Here is a 21185-nt window from a genome sequence, read left to right as displayed (position 1 = left end):
AAGGCTGGACTCGGGAGAGTCCTTAGACATCGTATACCTTGACTTCAGCAAGGCTTTTGACAGCATCCCACACCGCAGACTGCTGAACAAGATGGAATCGATGGGGTTAGGAGTAACACTAATTGCATGGGTTAAAGATTGGCTAAGTGGCAGACTTCAGAGGGTGATGGTTAACGGTACCCTCTCTAAAACGTCGGAAGTGACCAGCGGAGTGCCGCAGGGCTCAGTCCTGGGTCCACTCCTCTTCAACATATTCATTAGGGATTTGACTCAAGGGCTTCAAGGTAAGGTAACCTTATTCGCTGATAAAGCCAAACTATGCAATATCATAAACATCTACAATCTGCAGGATACTATGGAACAGGACCTCCGTGCTTTAGAAAGTTGGTCCTCTATCTGGCAACTGTGCTTCAATGCCAAGAAATATAAGGTCATGCATCTCGGAAATGGAAATCCATGCAGAACTTACACCTTGAATGGAGAAACTTTGACCAAGACTACGGCAGAATGAGACTTGGGAGTGATCATCAGTGCAGACATGAAGACTGCCACTCAAGTGGAGAAGGCTTCACCTAAGGCATGGCAGATGATGGGTTGTATCAAGAGAAGTTTCGTCAACAGGAAGCCTGAGGTCATGATGCCATTATACAGAGCCATGGTGAGACCTCATCTAGAATACTGTGTGAAGTTTTGGAGGCCACATTACCGTAAAGATGTGCTCAGAATTGAGTCGGTTCAGCGGATGGCCACCAGGATGGTCTCGGGGCTAAAGGGTCTCTCGTACGAAGAGAGACTGAACAAATTTCAGCTCTATACTCTCGAGGAGCGTAGGGAGAGGGGAGACATGATTGAGACATTTAAGTACATCACGGGACGGGTCGAGGTGGAAGATGATATCTTTCTTCTCAAAGGACCCTCGAACACAAGAGGACATCCGCTCAAACTCAGGGGAGGGAAGTTTTGTGGAGACGTCAGGAAGTACTTCTTCACGGAATGAGTGATAGAGCATTGGAACAAGCTTCCAGTACAGGTGATCGAGGCCCGCAATATCCCAGACTTCAAGAATAAATGGGATACCTATGTGGGATCACTGCGAGGGTCATACCAATGAATAGAGTCGCTATGATATAGACTTAATAGAGCAGGTCAGTAGAGTTAAGGGGGCCAGTAGACTTAAAAGGGGGTCAGTGGTATGGGCAGACTTGATGGGCTGTAGCCCTTATCTGCCGTCATCTTTCTATGTTTCTACAAGCCCTGAAGAAACGGTCTTTACCGTGAAATGTCGGCTTTAATTTAAATATCACTTAGTTCCTTATGATAGAGGCAATAGCTGTTTTAGTCCTGCACTAATATTGTTCGTGGCACTTGCACATCCCCTTACGGAAGTTTTTTGCTGATGATGTGGGTGGAGGAGGTTTGAGCATTCAGACTCTGCCTTAAATATAACCTGAGGCTTTTTCTTCTGTGGGGATAGTGCTCTCAATTAAAAAGAGTGGAGTTAAGTTTAATATTATTTATTACCCACTTTCACTAGATTAAACATAGTAGTTTCTCTTAAATATAAGGAGCACAGACTTTATCCCAGGACAAGCAGGCATGATATTCTCACATGTGGGTGACGTCATCTACGGAGCCCCAGCGCGGACAGCTTTTCAAGCAAACTTGATTGAAGTTTCAAGTTTGCTACACTGCACCACGCATGTGCATGCCTTCTTGCCCACTAGAGGGCGCATCCCACCTCGTGGTCCTCAGTTCAGTCTTTTCCGCAGAGCCAGAAGCCCTGTGGAAATTGTGCTCTCTTCGATTTTGCTTTCTGACACCGCGGCTGAGTATTTCTTTCTCGGTCGCTGTGCTTAATTTGTTGTTTTATTTGTTTGTGTATCAGTTTTCGTCGAACAATCAAAAAAAAAAAAAGATTTTCCGTTCGGCTCCGGGGGCTCCCGGTAGCCGCGGCCGCGGGACCTCGTTCGTGCCCGGCCGTTTTTTGTGTCCATGTCCCGTCCCTTGACGGGCTTTAAAAAGTGCACCCGGTGCGATCGGCTCCTTTCAATCACCGATCCTCACCGGTGGTGCTTACTTTGTCTGGGCCCGGAGCACCCGACCGATTCCTGTACTCGGTGCTCTACTTTTCAAACCAGGGCCCTCCACTGCCGTCGTGCTCGGATGGCGGAGCTCTTTGCGGTGGACACCGGGGCGGGGAAGGCCTTGACGTCGGCCTCGGCTTCGGCCCCGGCCTTGACCTCGGCCTCGTCGCCCTCGACCTCGCCCCGACAGCCCGCTTCGTCGAAGCCGGTCTCCTCGACCCCGAAGCCGACGAAGGGTAAGTCCTCACTTCCTTCTTCTCTTCCAGCGAAGAAGCCATCCTCAGGATCCTCGACGGGGGCGGGTGGATCGTCCTCGGCCCCGCCCCGAGCGTCGAAGTCGGGTGCCCCGCGGGAATACTCGAGACCGAGGTCGCCCTCGAGGGAGCACCCGCCTGCCCCGGATCTACCTGCCATGATGGCGGTACCGGCCTTTCAGGACTTACTCCGTGCGCTCATTACCTCGGAGCTGTCCGGCGCCCTCGCGCACCTCCAGCCACCTTCGGAGGCCCCCGGGACGGCTTCGGCCTCGGTCTCGGTACCCTCGACTTCGGCCCCCGGGACGGCTTCGGCCTCGGCCTTGCCCTCGACCTCAGCTGACCAGCCTGACCGGAGCGTGCGGCCTCGGGACAAGGGGCGGAGGGTTCGGAGGATCTCTTCCTCTTCATCCTCGTCGAGGTCCTCCAGGGGCTCCTCGCCCTCGGGTCGGCCTCGGGCAAAGCGTCGGTCGAGGAAGCCCAAACGTCAACGGGTCTCTCCTCGATGACGCGGCTGCTCCTCGACGACCGGGGCCGAGACCCTTCGGGTCTCCGAGCTTCACCTCGATAATCCGAGGCTTCTCCGCTCCTCCGAGGTTGAGTACTCGAGGGACTCTTTGCCGAGACGGAGGGGGCGTGCCTCGGTCCCTCATACCCCGGGGACCTCCCGCAGGGGTTCCTCGGGGCATGGCCAGTCCCCGACCCCGTCGAGGTCGCTTGGTGCGGCCTCTTGGGGTTCAGGTTCGGGCACGGGGAAGGAACCTCGTTATTCCCGTGAGGCTTCCCCTTCCTTCTTGGCGACGAGGGCTTCTCGTTCTCCCTCGCCTCCTTCGAAGCCCTCCTCCTTTTCAAGATTTGTGCTTGATATGGGAGGGCTTTGGACCTTGACCTGGCGGCTGGGTCTCAATACACAAAGGAATTTTTGGAGGAGCAGGATTTGCCCTCTCCTCCCAGAGAGATCTCCCGGCTGCCTCTTAACAAGGTTCTACACCAGACCTTCCTGAGGAAGTTGGACTCCCCTCTTACAGTCACAGCTGTCCCGTCTAAGATGGAGTCTAAATACCACACAGTCCCCTGCAAGGGATTCGATAAAAGCCCAGTTGTCTCACCAGTCGTTGCTGGTGGAGTCGGCGTTGAAGAAGTCCCAGCCTTCTCGGGTCTCTGTGGCGGTCCCCCCCGGGCGGGAGGGGCGGACCCTGGACAAGTTTGGTCGTCGCCTCTATTCCAACTCCTTGATGGCCGCCAGGGTCCTTAATTACGCATTCATCTTCTCCTCCTATTTAAGGCAGATGGTGAAGGCATTACCCAGGTATTATGGAGTCATGCCTGATTCCCATAAGGAGGATTTTGGAGCCTTTATGACCAATTTATCCCAGCTGCGCCTCTACCTTTTTCACGCAGTCTACGATGCCTTTGAGTTGGCCTCTCGCGTATCCGCTTTTGCGGTGGCGATGCGCCGTCTCGCATGGCTTCGTACTTTGGATATGGACCCGAACTTGCAGGAACGTCTGGCCAACCTCCCCTGTGTTGGCTCCGAGTTGTTCGACGAGTCCTTGGAGGCGGCGACCAAACGCTTGTCCGAACATGAGCGCTCTATTGCCTCATTGGTCCGTCCTAAACCCCGGGCTCCGCCGCAGAAGCCGTTTAGACCTCCTCCGTGGCGGTACCCGCAGAAGTCGATGCCGGCCTTCTCCAGGCCTCCGCCCCGGCGTTCCCAGCAGCAGGGCAGGGCGTCCCAACCAAAGCCTCCGGCGCAAGGAACGTCTAAACCCGCTCCGTCTTTTTGACGTGATGTGCGGTTGGGGGCGGGCCCCCTCCGCATTGTCGAAGGACCCCCTTCCTATCGGGGGCCGATTGCAGGCCTTCCTCCCAGCCTTGGACGAGATCACGTCGGACGCATGGGTACTCCGGATCATCTCCGAGGGTTACTCACTAAACTTTTTAGCCATGCCACCGGAACATCCGCCGGGGGCTTCCCTTGGCTGTCGAGACCTGCTTCCTCTTCTTTTATCGGAAGCCAAATCCTTGTTGAGCCTTCGGGCGGTGGAGCCTGTTCCCCCGAACCAAAGGGGACAGGGGTTCTACTCCCGGTACTTTTTGGTCCCGAAGAAGACAGGGGACTTACGCCCGATTCTGGACCTCCGGAGGCTCAACAAGTTTCTTGTCCGGGAGAAGTTCCGTATGTTATCCCTCCCAGTCCTGTACCCTCTGTTAGAATCGGGGGACTGGATGTGCTCCCTGGACCTAAAGGAAGCATATACTCATGTTCCGGTGCATCCCGCCTTCCGCCAGGTGGGGGAGTTGTACCTCCAATATCGAGTCCTTCCCTTCAGGCTGGCCTCGTCTCCTCGGGTCTTTACGAAGTGTATGGTGGTGGTCGCGGCTGCCCTAAGATCCCAGGGGCTGCAGGTCTTCCCCTACCTGGACGATTGGCTGATCAAAGCTTCATCCCGGGAGGGGGTTATCTCAGCGACCTGACAGACTATCTTTTTCTCCAACGTCTGGGGTTCGAGGTAAATTTTCCCAAATCGCAGTTGTGCCCGGCTCAATCCCTTCAGTTTATCGGGGCCGTGCTGGACACGGTTCGTCTTCGTGCATTCCTGCCCTCGTCGAGACTGGAGGCTCTGCTTCGCCTGGCCCGTCAGATTCTGCTGCAGCGCTCCGTCTCTGCACACCGGCTGATGATTCTACTCGGCCACATGGCTTCGACAGTTCATATCACGCCGTTTGCCCGATTGCATCTGAGACTCCCTCAGTGGACCTTGGCTTCCCAGTGGCGTCAGGATCGAGACCCGCTCTCCCTTCCTGTAACGGTCGCTCCTTCCTTGAAACGATCGCTCCGTTGGTGGACCAACTCTTCCAATCTTTCCGGGGGTTTGCTCTTTCTTGTCCCTCCACATCGCAAGGTCCTGACCACGGACTCTTCGGAGTACACGTAGGGGGCTCACCTCGACGGTCTGCGGATCCAGGCGCTATGGTCGGCGGAGGACCGTCGTTGTCACATCAATGTGTTGGAGCTTCGGGCCATTTTTCTGGCAGCTCGAGCGTTCTGTCATCTGCTGCGCGATCAGGTGGTCCTGGTACGGACGGACAACCAAGTGGCAATGTATTATGTGAACAAGCAAGGGGGGACGGGCTCTTGGTCCCTGTGCCGGGAAGCCTTGCGCCTTTGGGAATGGGCAACCTCCCAGAACATTTTCCTGCGGGCAGTTTACATTCAGGGAGAAAAGAATTGCCTCGCCGACAAACTCAGTCGTCTTCTCCAGCCGCACGAGTGGTCGCTCAACTCCCGAGTTCTACGCGAGGTCTTCGACCGCTGGGGGACTCCTCAGGTGGATCTGTTCGCCTCCCCGGAGACTCGCAAACTGCCCCTATATTGTTCCCAGATATACTCCCAGGACCGTCTTGAGGCAGATGCCTTCCTTCTCGACTGGGGAGGGAGATTCCTTTATGCGTTTCCTCCTTTTCCTCTGATCTTGAGGACGTTGGTTCACCTCAAGTCATCCAGAGCCACTATGATTCTCATCGCGCCTCGTTGGCCTCGTCAACACTGGTTTTCCCTGCTCCTTCAACTCAGTGCCAAGGAGCCTCTTCTTCTGCCGGTTTTTCCCTCTCTGCTGTCTCAGAGTCGGGGTTTGCTGTTGCATCCCAATCTTCAGTCATTGCATCTGACGGCTTGGTTCCTTTCCCCCTGACTTCGGCGGTCAGGGATGTGTTGGAAGCCTCGCTCAAGGCCTCGACTCGTCTTTGTTATTCCCAGAAGTGGACCAGATTTTCATCCTGGTGTTCCTCGCACCATCTGGATCCGAGTTTGGTTCCGGTGGCCTCGGTTCTGGAATATTTGTTGCATTTGTCCAAGTCTGGGCTGAAGACGACTTCCATCCGGGTGCATCTCAGTGCTATTGCTGCTTTCCATCGGCATCTAGAGGGACGTTCTCTCTCTCTTCATCCTCTGGTGGTTCGTTTCATGAGGGGTTTGGTTAATGTTAATCCCCCTCTGAAACCTCCTCCGGTAGTTTGGGATCTTAATGTGGTCTTGGCTCAGCTGATGAAGCCTCCTTTTGAGCCGATTGACAAGTCTCTTCTTAAGTTTCTCACTTGGAAGGTGGTCTTTTTACTTGCGCTCACGTCTGCTCATCGGATTAGTGAGCTCCAGGCTTTGGTTGCGGACCCGCCCTTTACTGTGTTCCATCATGACAAGGTGGTTCTTCGCACCAATCCTAAATTTCTTCCTAAGGTTGTGTCTGATTTCCACCTCAATCAGTCTATTGTTCTTCCGGTGTTCTTCCCGAAGCCCCACTCTCATCCTGGGGAGGCGGCGCTTCACACGCTGGACTGTAAGAGGGCGTTGGCTTTTTATCTCCAACGTACCAAGTCTCATCGGAAGGTTCCTCAATTGTTTTTGTCCTTTGATCCTAATCGACTGGGACATCCTATTTCCAAGCGCACCTTGTCCAACTGGCTAGCTGCTTGTATTTCTTTTTGCTACGCTCAGGCTGGTCTCACGCTCCATGATCGAGTCACGGGGCATAAGGTCCGGGCCGATGGCAGCTTCTGTTGCTTTCCTCCGGTCTACTCCTGTGGAGGACATATGTAAAGCTGCCACTTGGTCTTCGGTTCATACGTTCACCTCACACTACTGTCTGGACACTTTGTCCAGAAGCGACGGCCGGTTTGGCCAGTCGGTGTTACGTAACCTGTTTTTCCTAAATTGCCATCCTCCCACCTGCCCCTTTTTTGGTTGGCTTGGAGGTCACCCACATGTGAGAATATCATGCCTGCTTGTCCTGGGATAAAGCACAGTTACTTACCGTAACAGGTGTTATCCAGGGACAGCAGGCATATATTCTCACAACCTGCCCTCCTCCCCGGGGATGGCTTCTTTGCTGGTTATGGAACTGAGGACCACGAGGTGGGATGCACCCTCTAGTGGGCAAGAAGGCATGCACATGCGTGGTGCAGTGTAGCAAACTTGAAACTTCAATCAAGTTTGCTTGAAAAGCTGTCCGCGCTGGGGCTCCGTAGATGACGTCACCCACATGTGAGAATATATGCCTGCTGTCCCTGGATAACACCTGTTACGGTAAGTAACTGTGCTTTTTGGTGCAGTTTCTCATTTGGTAAAATCAAGGTTATTTCACTCATCGATCATTGTGCACTTGTCTCCCACACCCTGTTCTGAAATACGGACCATGTAGGGTCCGGAATAAGTCACCACCTTTGTGAGCAATTAATAGTTTTTGATAGTGCCTTTGCATATGTATGATTTTCTGAACACATGGATTGTGAATCTTGATGATTTTTTATTTAGATATTTCATCTTTAATAAACTTTTAAAATCCGACTGTTCCTGTTGCATCCAGAGCCTACATTTGCTTACCTGTAGCAGATGTTCTCTGAGGACAGCAGGCCAAATATTCTCACAAACCCTCCCACCTCTCCTAGGAGCTATATTATTCTATTGAGGTACCTGTGCTCAGACATCAGGCAGCAAGGTACCCTTGCATGCACAGTGGGATGCTGCTAGAAATTTCTACAAAATACTCGCTAGTCAATATCCACACTGGGCTCTGCCGGATGACGTCGCCAATCTGCAAGAATTCTTGGCCTGCTATCCTGGAAAACACCTGCTAAAGTGAGTAACTTCACTTTACTTTCACAAGGTGTCACTTTTAAGAGTTCTTTCTTTCAAGCCTCATATTACCAGATTGATTTAGAAATCATTCAAGAACTAGAGAAGGTTAGATTATTGAAACCTTTCTTAGGTGGAAAAACCTTTAAGATCTCACTTTGGGGTCCTTTTACTAACGCGCTAGCCGTTTTAGCGCATGTTAAACGCTAACGCGTCCCCTTTGGTTTTAAATTATTTTGACTATTGGAGCTTTTTGTTGAATGGAGTGCCTTCTTCTCTGCTGAAACAACTTCCGTTGATTAAAAATACAATTTGCATAGGCATCCTGTTGCCAGACAGATTAAATTTTAATCTTCCTTCCTCTCATGTTCGATATTATGTCTAAGTATATTGTTTTGCTTCCTTTTGTTTTTTCCAATCTTTGTTTTTGTGGGAGTGGTTGTGATTTTTCTTTGTGTTGGTTTTGCTACTTATCAGTTATTTTATATATTATTCCCATCTTACTGGTCATCAAATACTGTGAGCTCTCGTATAAATTTGGCAAATAAATTTGAATGTTTGTTGTATTACATTAAATGCTTGTTGCCAAAGTCCAGGTTATTCTTGATGTACTTCACTTTGTGTAAATTTCTTCAAAAAGGGGATAAATAAATCCTAATAAATTACCAGTAAATAATTTCACTTTCTTTCTCAGCATCACATCAATATCAACATCTTCTGAAGAAAAGTATGTATGTCCACATCCTTCTTGCGGACGACTTTTTCGACTTCAGAAGCAGCTGCTTCGACATGCCAAGCACCATACAGGTAAGGGCAGGATCTCCTTGCTACCGTAGAAATACCTCCTCTTTGTCTCTTTATGTCTATACTGTAAATGCTATAATCTAAACCACCTTTGTCTATACTGTAAATGCTGTAAAGTCTGCATTTCTCACTAAATTTTGTCCTACTTATACTATGAATGTACTCTTGTAACCCATTCGGGGCTCCTTTTGGGAGGACGGGCTAAATAAATGACTAAATAAATAAATTTATCCAGGACAAGCAAGCAGCATATTCTCACATGTGGGTGACGTCATCCACGGATCCCAGTACGGATACTTTAAAAGTGCATCGCCACTTTAACAAATTTAGAAAGTTTGTGATAGCCCGTGCATTCGCGAGTACCTTCCCGCCTGACATAGGCGTGCAGCTCCTCAGTTCTGTTTTTTCTGCGGAGCATTGAAGTCGCATTTCCTAACGGTCTTCCATTTTGTTGCTTGCCTTCCCGCTCTCACGTTCTTTTTCTATCTTTTTCTTTTCATTGGAGAAATAATTAAAAACTGTTTTTTTCTTTTTTAGCCGTCCACAGGGGGTGGGTTCCGGCGGGGCCCTTAGCCACATCTCAACCATCAAGTTCAATTTGGCTGAGGCGGTGTTCCTGTCGATGTCACACCCCACTGACGGGTTTTTTAAAAGTGTTCCTCTGTGTTCTTACACTATTTCTTTAACGGATCCTCATAGTTGGTGCCTCCAGTGTTTGGGGGCCTGAACACCGTGTTCAATCGCGTGTGCATTGCTCTTCACTTCAAAAGCGTACCATAAAGAATCATATTCTTCAACAAGAAAATCTCTTCTGTGTCAGCCTGGAAGGGGATGCGCTGATGATACCGTCGATGAAGTCAGCGACACCGCTAGAGGCACCAGCATCCAATCCGGTGTCGCACATCTCTCCATTGGGTAAGCCGACTAAGAAGCCACCGTCTTCCCAGTCAGGGTCACAGGTCTCGAAATCATTGAGTTAATTCATGATGACTGCAGCGACTGGTTCCACTGTCGAGGGGGTGCTTCATCATTGGAGTCATTCTCTCGGGAACATGTTGCAGCACCTGTGATACCGGTGACAAAGCCACACATACCAGTGCTTACTTTGAGGCAGAAGCTAGATGCTTTGCTTTGAGAGGACCAGTTTCAGCTACTTCTCCCAACACTAACCTCTTTGGTACCAGCCCAGTCTGAGCCTAACACTGCCAGAGCCTCCGGTTCCGTCGTTGCTCCATCGGTGCATTCCAAGGACTCTTGACATCGATCCAATCCTGCCAGTCCTGCATCGAAGCAATCGCTCGTCCAGCACCAGTCCCCATCTACCCAATGTCATTCGTCATCATCCAGACACTCTGACAGGATTTCGATGAGTTAGGGAAAGTGTCCCATAAACGAAAACATTTGGAGACTCCCAACACCGGGCCGGCATCAGTCAAAGCACTGTTCTCCTCTTCTGTGGGACTCTGATCTACAGGATGACTCCAATCCTAATCTGTCACCTTCCACCACCGATGCTGATGATTCTTCTGCATTGAAATCTCTGAGATATTCTCCAGCTAGAACTTCTTCTTCCACTGAAAAGCTTTCCTTTATTTGACAAATGGGAAAGGATTTTTCTGTGAAATTGGAGGCTGATTCTAAATACAGTGAGGAGTTTCTGGAAACTTTGGATTACGATCAGCCTATCTAAGGACTGCTTAAGCTTAAATTGCATGGGATGCTGTACAGATTCTTTACAAAAATTTAGAAATCGCCTCTCAGTACTGGTGGCACCAAAAAGTTGGATTCTCTGTATAAGATAATTTCTCTCCCAGGATTTGATAAGCCTCAACTCCCTCATCGATCCCTAGTAGTGGAGTTTACTTTGAAAAAGTCTACTCCATTAAAAGTTAATGCGTCAGTTCTTCCTGATAGGGAGGACCGTACTATGGCAGATTTGGTCGACGGCTTTACCAGAATTCCATGTTGGCTAATAGAGCTGTCATACTACAATTTCTATTTCTCATGCTACTTGAAACATCTCATTAAGCAGTTTCCTATATATCACAAATATATTCCCTTCTCGTAAGTTGAAAGGTTTCCAATATCTTGTGAGCACTGACATTCAGTTAAGGAAGTATCTTGTTCACTCAGTTTATGCCATCTTCGAACTCACATTCCAGGGCCTCTTCTATGTCTGTAGCCATGAGGAGGCTAACATGGCTTAAAGTCTCTGACAAGGACGTCCCTTGCTTAGGGAATGAGCTTTTCGGGGACTCTACAGATACTGCAACCCAAAAACTCAAGACTCATGAAACCTAAGTCTAAACCCTCATCATCGAGACTAGAGAATGACACGGTGAAAAAATTGGTCCCCGTCACCGCCCCCGTCCCCGTCTCACCATCCCCGTCACCGCCCCGTCCCCGTCTCCACCATCCCCGTCACCGCCCCGTCCCCGTCTCACCATCCTCTTCACCGCCCCGTCACCGCCCACTGCCAACCCCATTCACCGCCCCAGTCACCGCCACTGCAATCCCATTCACTTTTCTTTATTTACGTATAAAGGAAACATTCTTTAAAACTTTAAAACTTAGTTAAATATTAGTTAATAACTATACAAAAACAAAACACGCAGAGAAAAAATTAATTAATAAAAATTCTCAAAACTGACACATTTTGATCACTAAATTTAAAATAGTTATTTTTTCATACAGTTTTTCAATACACTAATCTTCCACCACCCCCTGGGGCTAGCAATGCAAAAACAAACACGACATGTACTTTAAATGCTGCCGTGATTAGCATAGTGACCGCGGCTACGGCTGCAAGTCTCCCCTCCCCCACAGCGATCACGGCAGGAGGGCACCCAACCCCTCCTGTAGACCCCCCCAACGGCCCTCCCGACAATCGCAGCAGATAGGGTACCCAACCCCTCCTGCCGGTCCTCCCAATGGCCTCCCTAAGATCGCCGGCAGGAGGGTACCCAACCCCTCCTGCTGGACCCCCCCACACGAACCCTCCCACCCCGGAACCCCCTTAGTCTTACTTTTCAAGTTGGACCGGAACAGCTCCTCGCTCGTCTGGCCAGCAGGCCTGCCTCCGTCCCAAATGAGGCGGGCCCGCCCCTCCCCTCCCCTCCCCTGCCTCCCAATGGCCTCCCCTAAGATCGCCGGCAGGAGGGTACCCAACCCTCTGCTGGACCCCCCCCAACGAACCCTCCCACCCCGGAACCCCCTTAGTCTTACTTTTCAAGTTGGACCGGACAGCTCCTCGCTCGTCTGGCCAGCAGGCCTGCCTCCGTCCAAATGAGGGCGGGCCCGCCCCTACCCTGCCCAACCCACAGGATCCTAGGGCCTGATTGGTCTAGGCACCTAAAGCCACTCTCCGCTATAGGAGGGGCCTTAGGTGCTTGGGCACAATCAGGCCCTAGGATCCTGTGGGTTAGGCAGGGGAGGGAGGGGCGGGCCCGCCTCATTTGGACGGAGGCAGGCCTGCTGGCCAGACGAGCGAGGAGCTGTCCGGTCCAACTGGAAAGTAAGACTAAGGGGGTTCCGGGGTGGGAGGGTTCGTTGGGGGGGGGTCCAGCAGGAGGGGTTGGGTACCCTCCTGCCGGCGATCTTAGGGGAGGCCATTGGGATGGCAGGGGAGGGGAGGGGCGGGCCCGCCTCATTTGGACGGAGGCAGGCCTGCTGGCCAGACGAGCGAGGAGCTGTCCGGTCCAACTTGAAAAGTAAGACTAAGGGGGGGTCCGGGGGTGGGAGGGTTCGTTGGGGGGGGGTCCAGCAGGATGGGGTTGGGTACCCTCCTGCCGGCGATCTTAGGGGAGGCCATGGGAGGACCGGCAGGAGGGGTTGGGTACCCTTTCTGCTGCGATTGGCAGGAAGGGTTGAAATGACAAATGAGGAGCACGGTGAAATAGCGGTTCCTAGAAGGGGGTACATTGGCCCGCGGGGACAAACCTGTTCACCGTTTCCGCGGTCGGTGAATGGCCTTGTCCCCGTCACCGCAGCGACTGCTAGTTTTCTTCCCCGTTTTCGGCGGTGACCCGCGGCTTAAATGCGGTGGCCCGCGGGTAAACCGTCACCGTGTCATTCTCTAATCGAGACCTTTCAGACCTGCTTCTTCCTCTTATCAGAGGTGTTTTTTCAGCCAAACCCTCTGCCCCAATAAGGCCTTCAGCAGAAAAAAACAAAGTAGCAGCGTCCTCCCAAGACCCACCTGCTGTTTCTGCCAAGTCAACATGTTCTTTTTGACCTGTTGATCGAGAGCATAGTTACAATCCCTCTACTTCAGCCTCTCCCTCAACCAATCGAGGGTCACATTCAACTCTATTTTCATCATTGGGAGCTCATCACCTCCGATCTCTGGGTTCTAAAAATCATTTGGGAGGGCTACTCTCTACATTATGTCACCATCCCTCCGGATCATCCTCCAAGAGAGTCTGCTTCCAACCCTCGCCAATCCTGTCTTCTTCTTCAGGAGGTTCATTCCCTTTTTCTCCTCAACAACATTAAAGAAGTTCCTGCAGATTAACAAAACCAAGGGTTTTACTCCCGCTATTTTCTAGTAGCAAAGAAGACGGGAGGTCTCCGACTGATTTTAGATCTCAGAGCCCTCAACAAGTTTTTGGTCAAAGAGAAGTTTTGCATGTTATCTCTAGCCACTCTATATACTCTCTTAGCTCACAACAATTGGCTATGCTCTCTGGATCTTTAGGAAGCCTACATTCAAATCCCAACTCACCTGGATTCAAGGAAATATCTCAGATTTCAAGTGGCGCATCTTCTCCCAGAGTCGTCACCAAGTGCCTGGTCATGGTGGCAGTGGCCTTGAGGTCTCAGGGTCTTTCCCTATCTAGACGACTGGCTCATAAAAGGCCCTTCATGTCAAGATGTCGTTCTTCGACGAATCTCACCTTCTTGTTTCTTCAGAACTTGGGATTTGAGATCAACTTTCCCAAGTCACAGCTTCGTCCGACTCAAAGGCTTCAGTTCATTGGGGCTCTTCTCAACACCACTCAGATGAGAGCGTTCCTTATACAGGATCGTGCAGTTTCGAAAGTTTGAACACATGGCCATGCTAGACTGCTGATCCAAAACACATGGCTCATCAATGTGAGAATGTGATTGCTTTTAACCAGAGTGTAAAGTAATTGTGAACGAATAGAGGTGGGACTTATAATATCAGTGCGCATAGGCGGATAGTGTGCTTATCAGATTTGCAATTATCCGGAGTTTACATCCTTTGACTTTAATGTTTAAAAAAAAAAAAAAAACCAGGACCATGGTGGTAGGCTGTGGATAACCGCAGCGTGCGCTTAACCAGCATGCACTTAGGTGGAATAGACTGTATCATTTATTAAAACAAAAAATACATATAAAAGCACGGGTCATGTTTCGGCAATGATTTGCCTTCCTCAGGAGTCCTTAAGGAAAAAAAATTAAAATGAATAGAACGATGAAAATGTGCTGGTTTCATGATCAAATGAACTAAATAGTTGAAAAGTTTCAATGGTTTTAGTTGAAACTTAGTAGATGTATATGAATGAATGTGAACTAGACAATGCAAATATGTATAAAAATGTAAATTAAAAAGATCATTAAAGCAAAGCCCAGAATGCTAGGAATGATAAAGAAGGGGATCACGAACAGATCAGAGAAGGTTATCATGTCAGTGTACTGGGCCATGGTGCGCCCTCATCTGGAGTACTGCGTCCAGCACTGGTTGCCGTGCATGAAGAAGGACACGGTACTACTCGAAAGGGTCCAGAGAAGAGCAATTAAGATGGTTAAGGGGTTGGAGGAGCTGCCCTACAGCGAAATATTAGAGAAACTGGGCCTCTTCTCCCTCGAACAGAGGAGATCGAGAGGGGACATGATTGAAACATTCAAGGTACTGAAGGGGATAGACTTAGTGGATAAGGACAGGTTGTTCACCCTCTCCAAAGTAGGGAGAACGAGAGGGCACTCTCTAAAGATGAAAGGGGATAGATTACGTACAAACGTAAGGAAGTTCTTCTTCACCCAGAGAGTGGTAGAAAGCTGGAACGCTTGTTGTAGGTGAAAACACCCTCCAAGGATTCAAGACAAAGTTAGACAAGTTCCTGCTGAACAAGAATGGGCTAGTCTCAGTTAGGGCGCTGGTCTTTGACCAAGGGCCGCTGCGTGAGCGGACTGCTGGGCACGATGGACCACTGGTCTGACCCAGTTGCGGCAATTCTTATGTTCTTATGTGACAGAAAGTCACACTAACCTGTGGTTGAGCCTTCATTGAAATTAGAACATCAATATCAGAGTGATCCTGTAAATTGATTAACTCCAAATCATAAAACGTATAATAAAAATGTATAATAGAACCGTATAGTAAAACAAAAATGAAAATGGTAATCAGATGAGAAAGGATAAAAGAGTCACACACCTGATAGACCATACGTGACCAATTGGTGAACTAGAGCGAAAGTAGTGTGAATTTAAACTATAAACTGATGCATAATGTTTGAAATACCCAACGTGAGTTTGGCACCCATTAACATAGTTGTGTGGTGATCTAGTCTGCCCATCCGCAGTAACCATTATCTTTATCATCTAAAACCATTGAAACTTTTAAACTATTAGTTCATTTGAGCATGAATCCAACATATGATTTCATAAAAATTATGTTTGTAGCTTATATGCTTAGCCGGGATCACATTTAATTCTTAGGGAGCATGGCCCTACTTGCACTGGAGGTTCCTCCCCCTAAGAGTGCAGTTCTCAAGCAGTTCATGCCATGCATAGGTCAGGGAAGTTCAGTCGGAGGATGACAAAAGTGACTTTATTATGCCTTTACTCTTCAGGGTCCTCTATAGCAGGAGATACAGCTTCATTTCTTTGGGGGGGGGGAGTTGGTCGATAAGGCACAGACCTCTTGCTTTCCCTTACAACAAGACATTACAGAAATGCTTATGGATTTTTGGGAGGTACCAGAGGGGCCCCTTCAAAGCTCTATCCAATGGAGGCTTCTTTTAACCAGCCTTTTTTTTCACCAAAGGTGGATTCACTGGAAGTGCAGGTTATCAACTGTACCTCCCTTCCTAGTGAAAGCAGTGTGGTATTGAAGGATATCCAGGACCGCAGATTAGATTTTGTGCGCTAAATGTTCTTGAGGCCGCGGTCTCAGGTTTGTAAGTAGCAACAGTGGCATCTTTTGTTGACCAAGCTTGTCACACTTAAGTTGCGCCACGATCCGGACACTTCTTGGACAAAGATCTCCCATTTTTAGTGACTGGGGTGGATCATGCGGCTTATGATCTTTTCAGAACCATGAGCAAAATGTTGGTTTACTCCTTTTCTACCTGCAGAATATTATGGATCAGACAGTGGGCAGAGGGGGATTCTTCCTCCAAGGCGACCCTAATTAAAACTGCCCATTACTTTTTGAGACAAGCTTGTATGATCTTATTGCCAGTGTATAGATCTGTAAGCCAAAATTCTTACCAGACAGCAGGCCTCGAGCCCCTAGGAGGACAGATCATGATAATTTTCAGACGTCCAGGCGATTCCACCAGTTTTCAGGAGGGCCTCCAGTCTAGAGATCGATTCAGAACTCCAGACAACAATTTGGAGGAGCCAAACGCTCTCAGTCTCCAGGATCCCACTCTGCCACAGAAACTGATCTGCTCAATGCTTTCTTTGAACCATCTCACCTTTCTGCTTTCCTGATAGCAGAATGTATTGTAAGGAACCAAGAAGCTGTTCTTGAAGGATTGTCTATAGGCCCAAGCATATGTCAGGTGCATTTGCCTGAAGTGTAGTAGTATTTTCTTCATTGACTCCTGCTTGATGTCTTGGATCTACTAATTGTGGACTTAAGTGATATTTCCTTGATGTAGTTGATTGCCTTAATTTGTTTTCCAACTCCGATATACTTGTATAGATAAGTATATCGTTTGGTTGGAAGATTTAAAATTCGATAGATAAAAGAAATCTTATTTAGAAGATTTGCAGTTGTGTGAAGATTATTTATACTTTATACATAAAGTAAAACATTAGTGATCTGTATAAAAGCTTATGCTACAAATGGATAAATATTTTGTGGCTGGTGACAGGTGAATGAATGATGGGATTCAAGATGAAGTTAGACAAGTTCCTGCTGAATCAGAACGTATGCAGGTAGGGCCAGTCTCAGTTAGGGCACCGGTCTTTGACCAGAGGGCTACCGCGTGAGCGAACTGCTGGGCACGATGGACCACTGGTATGACCCAGCAGCAGCAATTCTTATGTTCTTTATTGTATAGTGGATATTGGTGGGGGAAACATCCAACCCCATTATGCTATTCCTTCCTATATTAAGCTCTTGTAAACCGTGCCGAGCTCTATAATTATGGAGAGGATACGGTATATGAACTTAAGGTTTAGTTTAGTTTAGTTAGGATCTTGTGATAGTGCCTAGCTAAATGGAAACCACAGTTTTTGATTCTCATGATTTTGGATTTTCTTTTATAAATGTTGAATAAAACTGCAATTGAAATACAGAAAAAGTTTTGTCACAAAGCCGCATTAGCTATTTCCTTGTGGCAAATGCACTGAAGCCCAAACAGTTCTGTGGGAAAATCACTACCGCAGCTTTGTAAAAGGGGCTCCTAGTTGGTGTGTGTGACAGAACATAGGAACCAACTTTTCAAAATAATTGCCCAATGGAAATGCCCTCTCCCTGGACATTAACATGGAGTTTGCTTAATATTGGGGGTGCTCCTATGTGACAGATGTCAAGTGTTCAATCTGTATAGTTCATAATTCTTTTGTCGTAGAATGCCTGTTAGAGTAGAGCAATTTTTCTTTTCTATTCCCTTGTTCATGGGTAGACAATTGTCACTTCTAATTCCATAAAAGTATGATACTGGGCTAGATGAACCATTGATCTGAGCCAGTAAGGCTATTCTTTTGTTTATCTGCGTGCCTGTCCTTTCTGTCCAATGTTTGGTTTTTCTCACCTCCACACTATCTCTAATTCTCCTTTGCTGCTCTTGGACTCCTTTTCTGTCTGTTTCTATCCTCTTATTTCAAACTCCTTGACTGAACTTTTTCTACCTTGACCTCATTGCATCTTTGAGACTCATGTTTTCTTCTTTTCTGCACAGACCAAAGGGATTACATTTGTGAATATTGTGCCCGCGCTTTCAAGAGCTCCCATAACCTTGCTGTACACAGAATGATTCACACAGGCGAGAAACCCCTGCAGTGAGTACCATTGTTTCTCTTGCTGAGACCTTCAAATCTGCTTTCCTCTATGCTCTCCATACTTTTGTACTGCTATGGTCAACTCTCACCTTGCATCTCTGGGCTATTCTACCGTGTTAATGGGGATTCCTGTCTTTCTTTCAGGTGTGAGATCTGTGGTTTCACCTGTCGTCAGAAGGCCTCTCTGAACTGGCATATGAAGAAACATGATGCAGACTCCTTCTATCAGTTCTCCTGCAACATATGTGGAAAGAAATTTGAGAAGAAGGACAGCGTTGTGGCACACAAAGCCAAGAGTCACCCAGAGGTGCTGATTGCGGAGGCACTTGCTGCCAATGCTGGAGCCCTTATTACCAATACCAGCATTCTTGGCACCACCCCAGAGGCTTTGGTCCCAGCCACTGATGGCCAGGGCTTGCCTCTACTTCCTGAACCACTCAGTGGGGAAGCATACTGCAGTGGACTCACCAATGATACGAAGATCCTGATGGGCTGCGGCAGCAGTGACGGCATGGACGGACTTGTTTTGGATTCTGAAACTCTGGGTGCTACCACAGATGTTCTGGTTGAAGATTCTGATTCCACTGGGGCTTAGAAAAACGGAATCTTCCGTTCTAAATATAACACAGATGTAAAGAGCAAACAATAAATATTACTTAAATAACCAACAGGCAATCACTAGCTCCGATGGCTATAATTGCCTCTTCCCCCATTCATGTACTTTTGATGGAAAGAAAAGAAGCCAACTCTTTTCTCTCCTTCTACACCCTTCATCCTTCAAGACTTCTAAACCAGTATGCTGGTTTTGACTGGGATAGGATTGGGTTCTAGCTCTGTGCAGCAATCCCTCTCATTCCCCTCTGACATTGCTGCAGTGAAAGGGGACAGCTGATAACTGCAGGAACCACATATATTGTGACTGCTTCATGTGCTTGCCCGACATCTTTGTTTCCTTCCTATACTTTGCCTCTTGCCTGCTGGATTCCTGCCCTAGTAGAAAGTCCCAGTCATCACCCACAGTTCCTGCCTATGTGGTGACAATTATTGAACTTTGCACTTTATGATATTTCAAAGGAAGAATGTGCAGATGCAGAGGGGCTCTAGGTTCTAGGAGCCAAGCAACCCAGCATTGTGCATCTAAGTCAGGAGGGAGATCAAACATCAGTGTTTGGGGTTGCTGTCACTTCAAGTGCCTCAGTTTTGCTCTGTGTGTGTGTTTAAGGAGAATGCCTTCGGGCTTATGTTACTGCTCTGGGACTTGTTTATTGCTTAGAATAATGCCATCATACACATAGTGATGGTCTGGAACTTAACTTGCTCCTTCTAGGCTCATTGGCTAATGTTGCTGGCTATGTCCAATAATGCATTTAAGCCCATTTCTCTGGAATGTCTCCTTTTTAGGCTCCTGTATTATTTTTCTTTGAAGGCTCCAACACATCTGGCACCTGAGTTTCTTATGTATATCAGCCTCCAGTGATATGGCAGAAAATCTCTAGTTTTGTGGCAAAGTATAATATATCAAACCTCATACGCATCCCCAAGCTGTGAAGGAAAGCCAGAGAAAGTTGCATCTGTAGGGAGACGTATGCTGGAGCAAAAAGCTCCCCGAATGTCAAAACTTCTCAAGCTGTATGTGGCTTTACATAGCCAGCTGACTTCAGCAGCAGTGCTTCACAAATCAATAGCAGAGGAATTGGAGTGAGCTGCCCCTAAAGGCAATTTAAAGATATTGTATAACATGATATCTCTCAGTATAGACAAACACAACTTTAGGGGACTGCCCCTCATTTGCCACAGGTGCTACTCTTGCACTACAAAGAGGAGACTTTTGTAGTAGAACTTGGAATTGGATGAACCCTTGATTGGGCCAGTCCAAACAAGAAAAAGTGTCATGTAAAGCTTTATATTTTCTATTGCCTCATTGTCTGCTTTCAATTTCTTTTATATAGTAAATATAACTCAGTTCTACCCATTTTCTAGAAAGAACAGAGGCCATTTTAAAGTGCATAACATAAAACCTTGGACATATTTTGCACATGAGAAGACTGAGAGGGAATGATTTGTAACAGAATGCCATAATGGCAGGGGAGCAGTGATTTGCACTTTGTTTTGGGAGAGCACTATTTTTCTTTTTTGCAGGATCCTCTGTATTTATTAATTAAAAATGGATGAAGAGATTTGTCTCTCTTCTCCTCAAGCAAAGGGTTGGCCTTTGCATTTTGTGAAATTTATATGGTGGTATCCACAACCAGTGGAAAGAAGCAGTTGGGAAAAGCCAATCAGAGAAGCCTGGAAATACCTGCAGTCCAGGCTTGGTCCCAGTTAAAGAACTGTAAAAATGGCAGGTTTAAAGGCTCCTCATAATAAAGAGACTTTGTATAAACAGACTGTTTCTGTATGTATTTCTAGCCCACCAGTTTGGGACTTGGTAGTGGTTAATATTTAAAGTGAATAAAGACTGATGTCTAAAATGGGAGCTTGAAGCAAGTATTTGGTATCCACTTTTTCTCATGTTCTAAGTGCTATTTGTATCAACGAAAGCAGAGAAAGGAAGGCATTCTCATTTTCTGTGGAACACTTCTGTTCTCTAAGAACAAGCAGGATAGATCCTCATGTATGAGTAATGTCATCTGCTGGAGCCCATACTAGATTTTTCTAGCACTATTTCTATACCTTTTGAGAGAAACTGTCTGCGCATGCGCATCTCTTCCCACCTGCTACTGTCACGCAGAGCCCTTTCAGTCCTTAATTTTCCATAGAGTATGTCGGATCTGTCTTTTAAGTAAATCCTGTTGTTGTTATGTGGCCCTTTTTTCCTGGTAGATTGCCTAGTTAGGTTTTGCAGACACTTAAGATGTTTTTTTTCTTTTTCTCATGAGCTTGTTTTGGACTGCTTTAAGTCTTGAGTACCTATCCAGAAATTTTTTTCATCATTTAGTCATTTGATTTCACTATGGTTGTTTTGCTAAAAAAAAGACTCCTTGTGGCTTCAAAAGGTGTTCCCAGTGCAACAAGATAATATCCATTCTGATATGTGCTCAGGTGTTCACTCTTCAGAAGGTCTCAGCGAGACAGATGATACGCCTTTAAGATCACAACATGATCACTTGTTGAATAAATTGGATGGTGCGCAGAGTACTTCTGCATTATCTTGAGGCCACTGAGTATCGTCTCTGACCATTTGTGCTGACTCATTCAATTAAGTGGGGCACT

General features: G+C 47.8%; 1 protein-coding gene across 1 annotated transcript in view; it reads left to right on the top strand.

Moving 5' to 3' along the window:
- Positions 1 to 20357, top strand: part of ZFP91 (ZFP91 zinc finger protein, atypical E3 ubiquitin ligase) — a 119877-nt gene extending 99520 nt beyond the window's left edge. Inside the window, 4 exon segments of the mRNA XM_033920160.1 lie at positions 8665 to 8669; positions 8671 to 8777; positions 17873 to 17972; positions 18117 to 20357. Coding sequence (XP_033776051.1) covers positions 8665 to 8669; positions 8671 to 8777; positions 17873 to 17972; positions 18117 to 18567 — 663 coding nt within the window. The 3' untranslated portion in view covers positions 18568 to 20357.
- Positions 20358 to 21185: the final 828 nt, after the last annotated feature.

Source organism: Geotrypetes seraphini, chromosome 14, assembly GCF_902459505.1.
Source record: "Geotrypetes seraphini chromosome 14, aGeoSer1.1, whole genome shotgun sequence".
In the NCBI taxonomy this organism is placed as follows: domain Eukaryota; kingdom Metazoa; phylum Chordata; class Amphibia; order Gymnophiona; family Dermophiidae; genus Geotrypetes; species Geotrypetes seraphini.
This window is presented reverse-complemented; position numbering and strand designations above follow the sequence as displayed.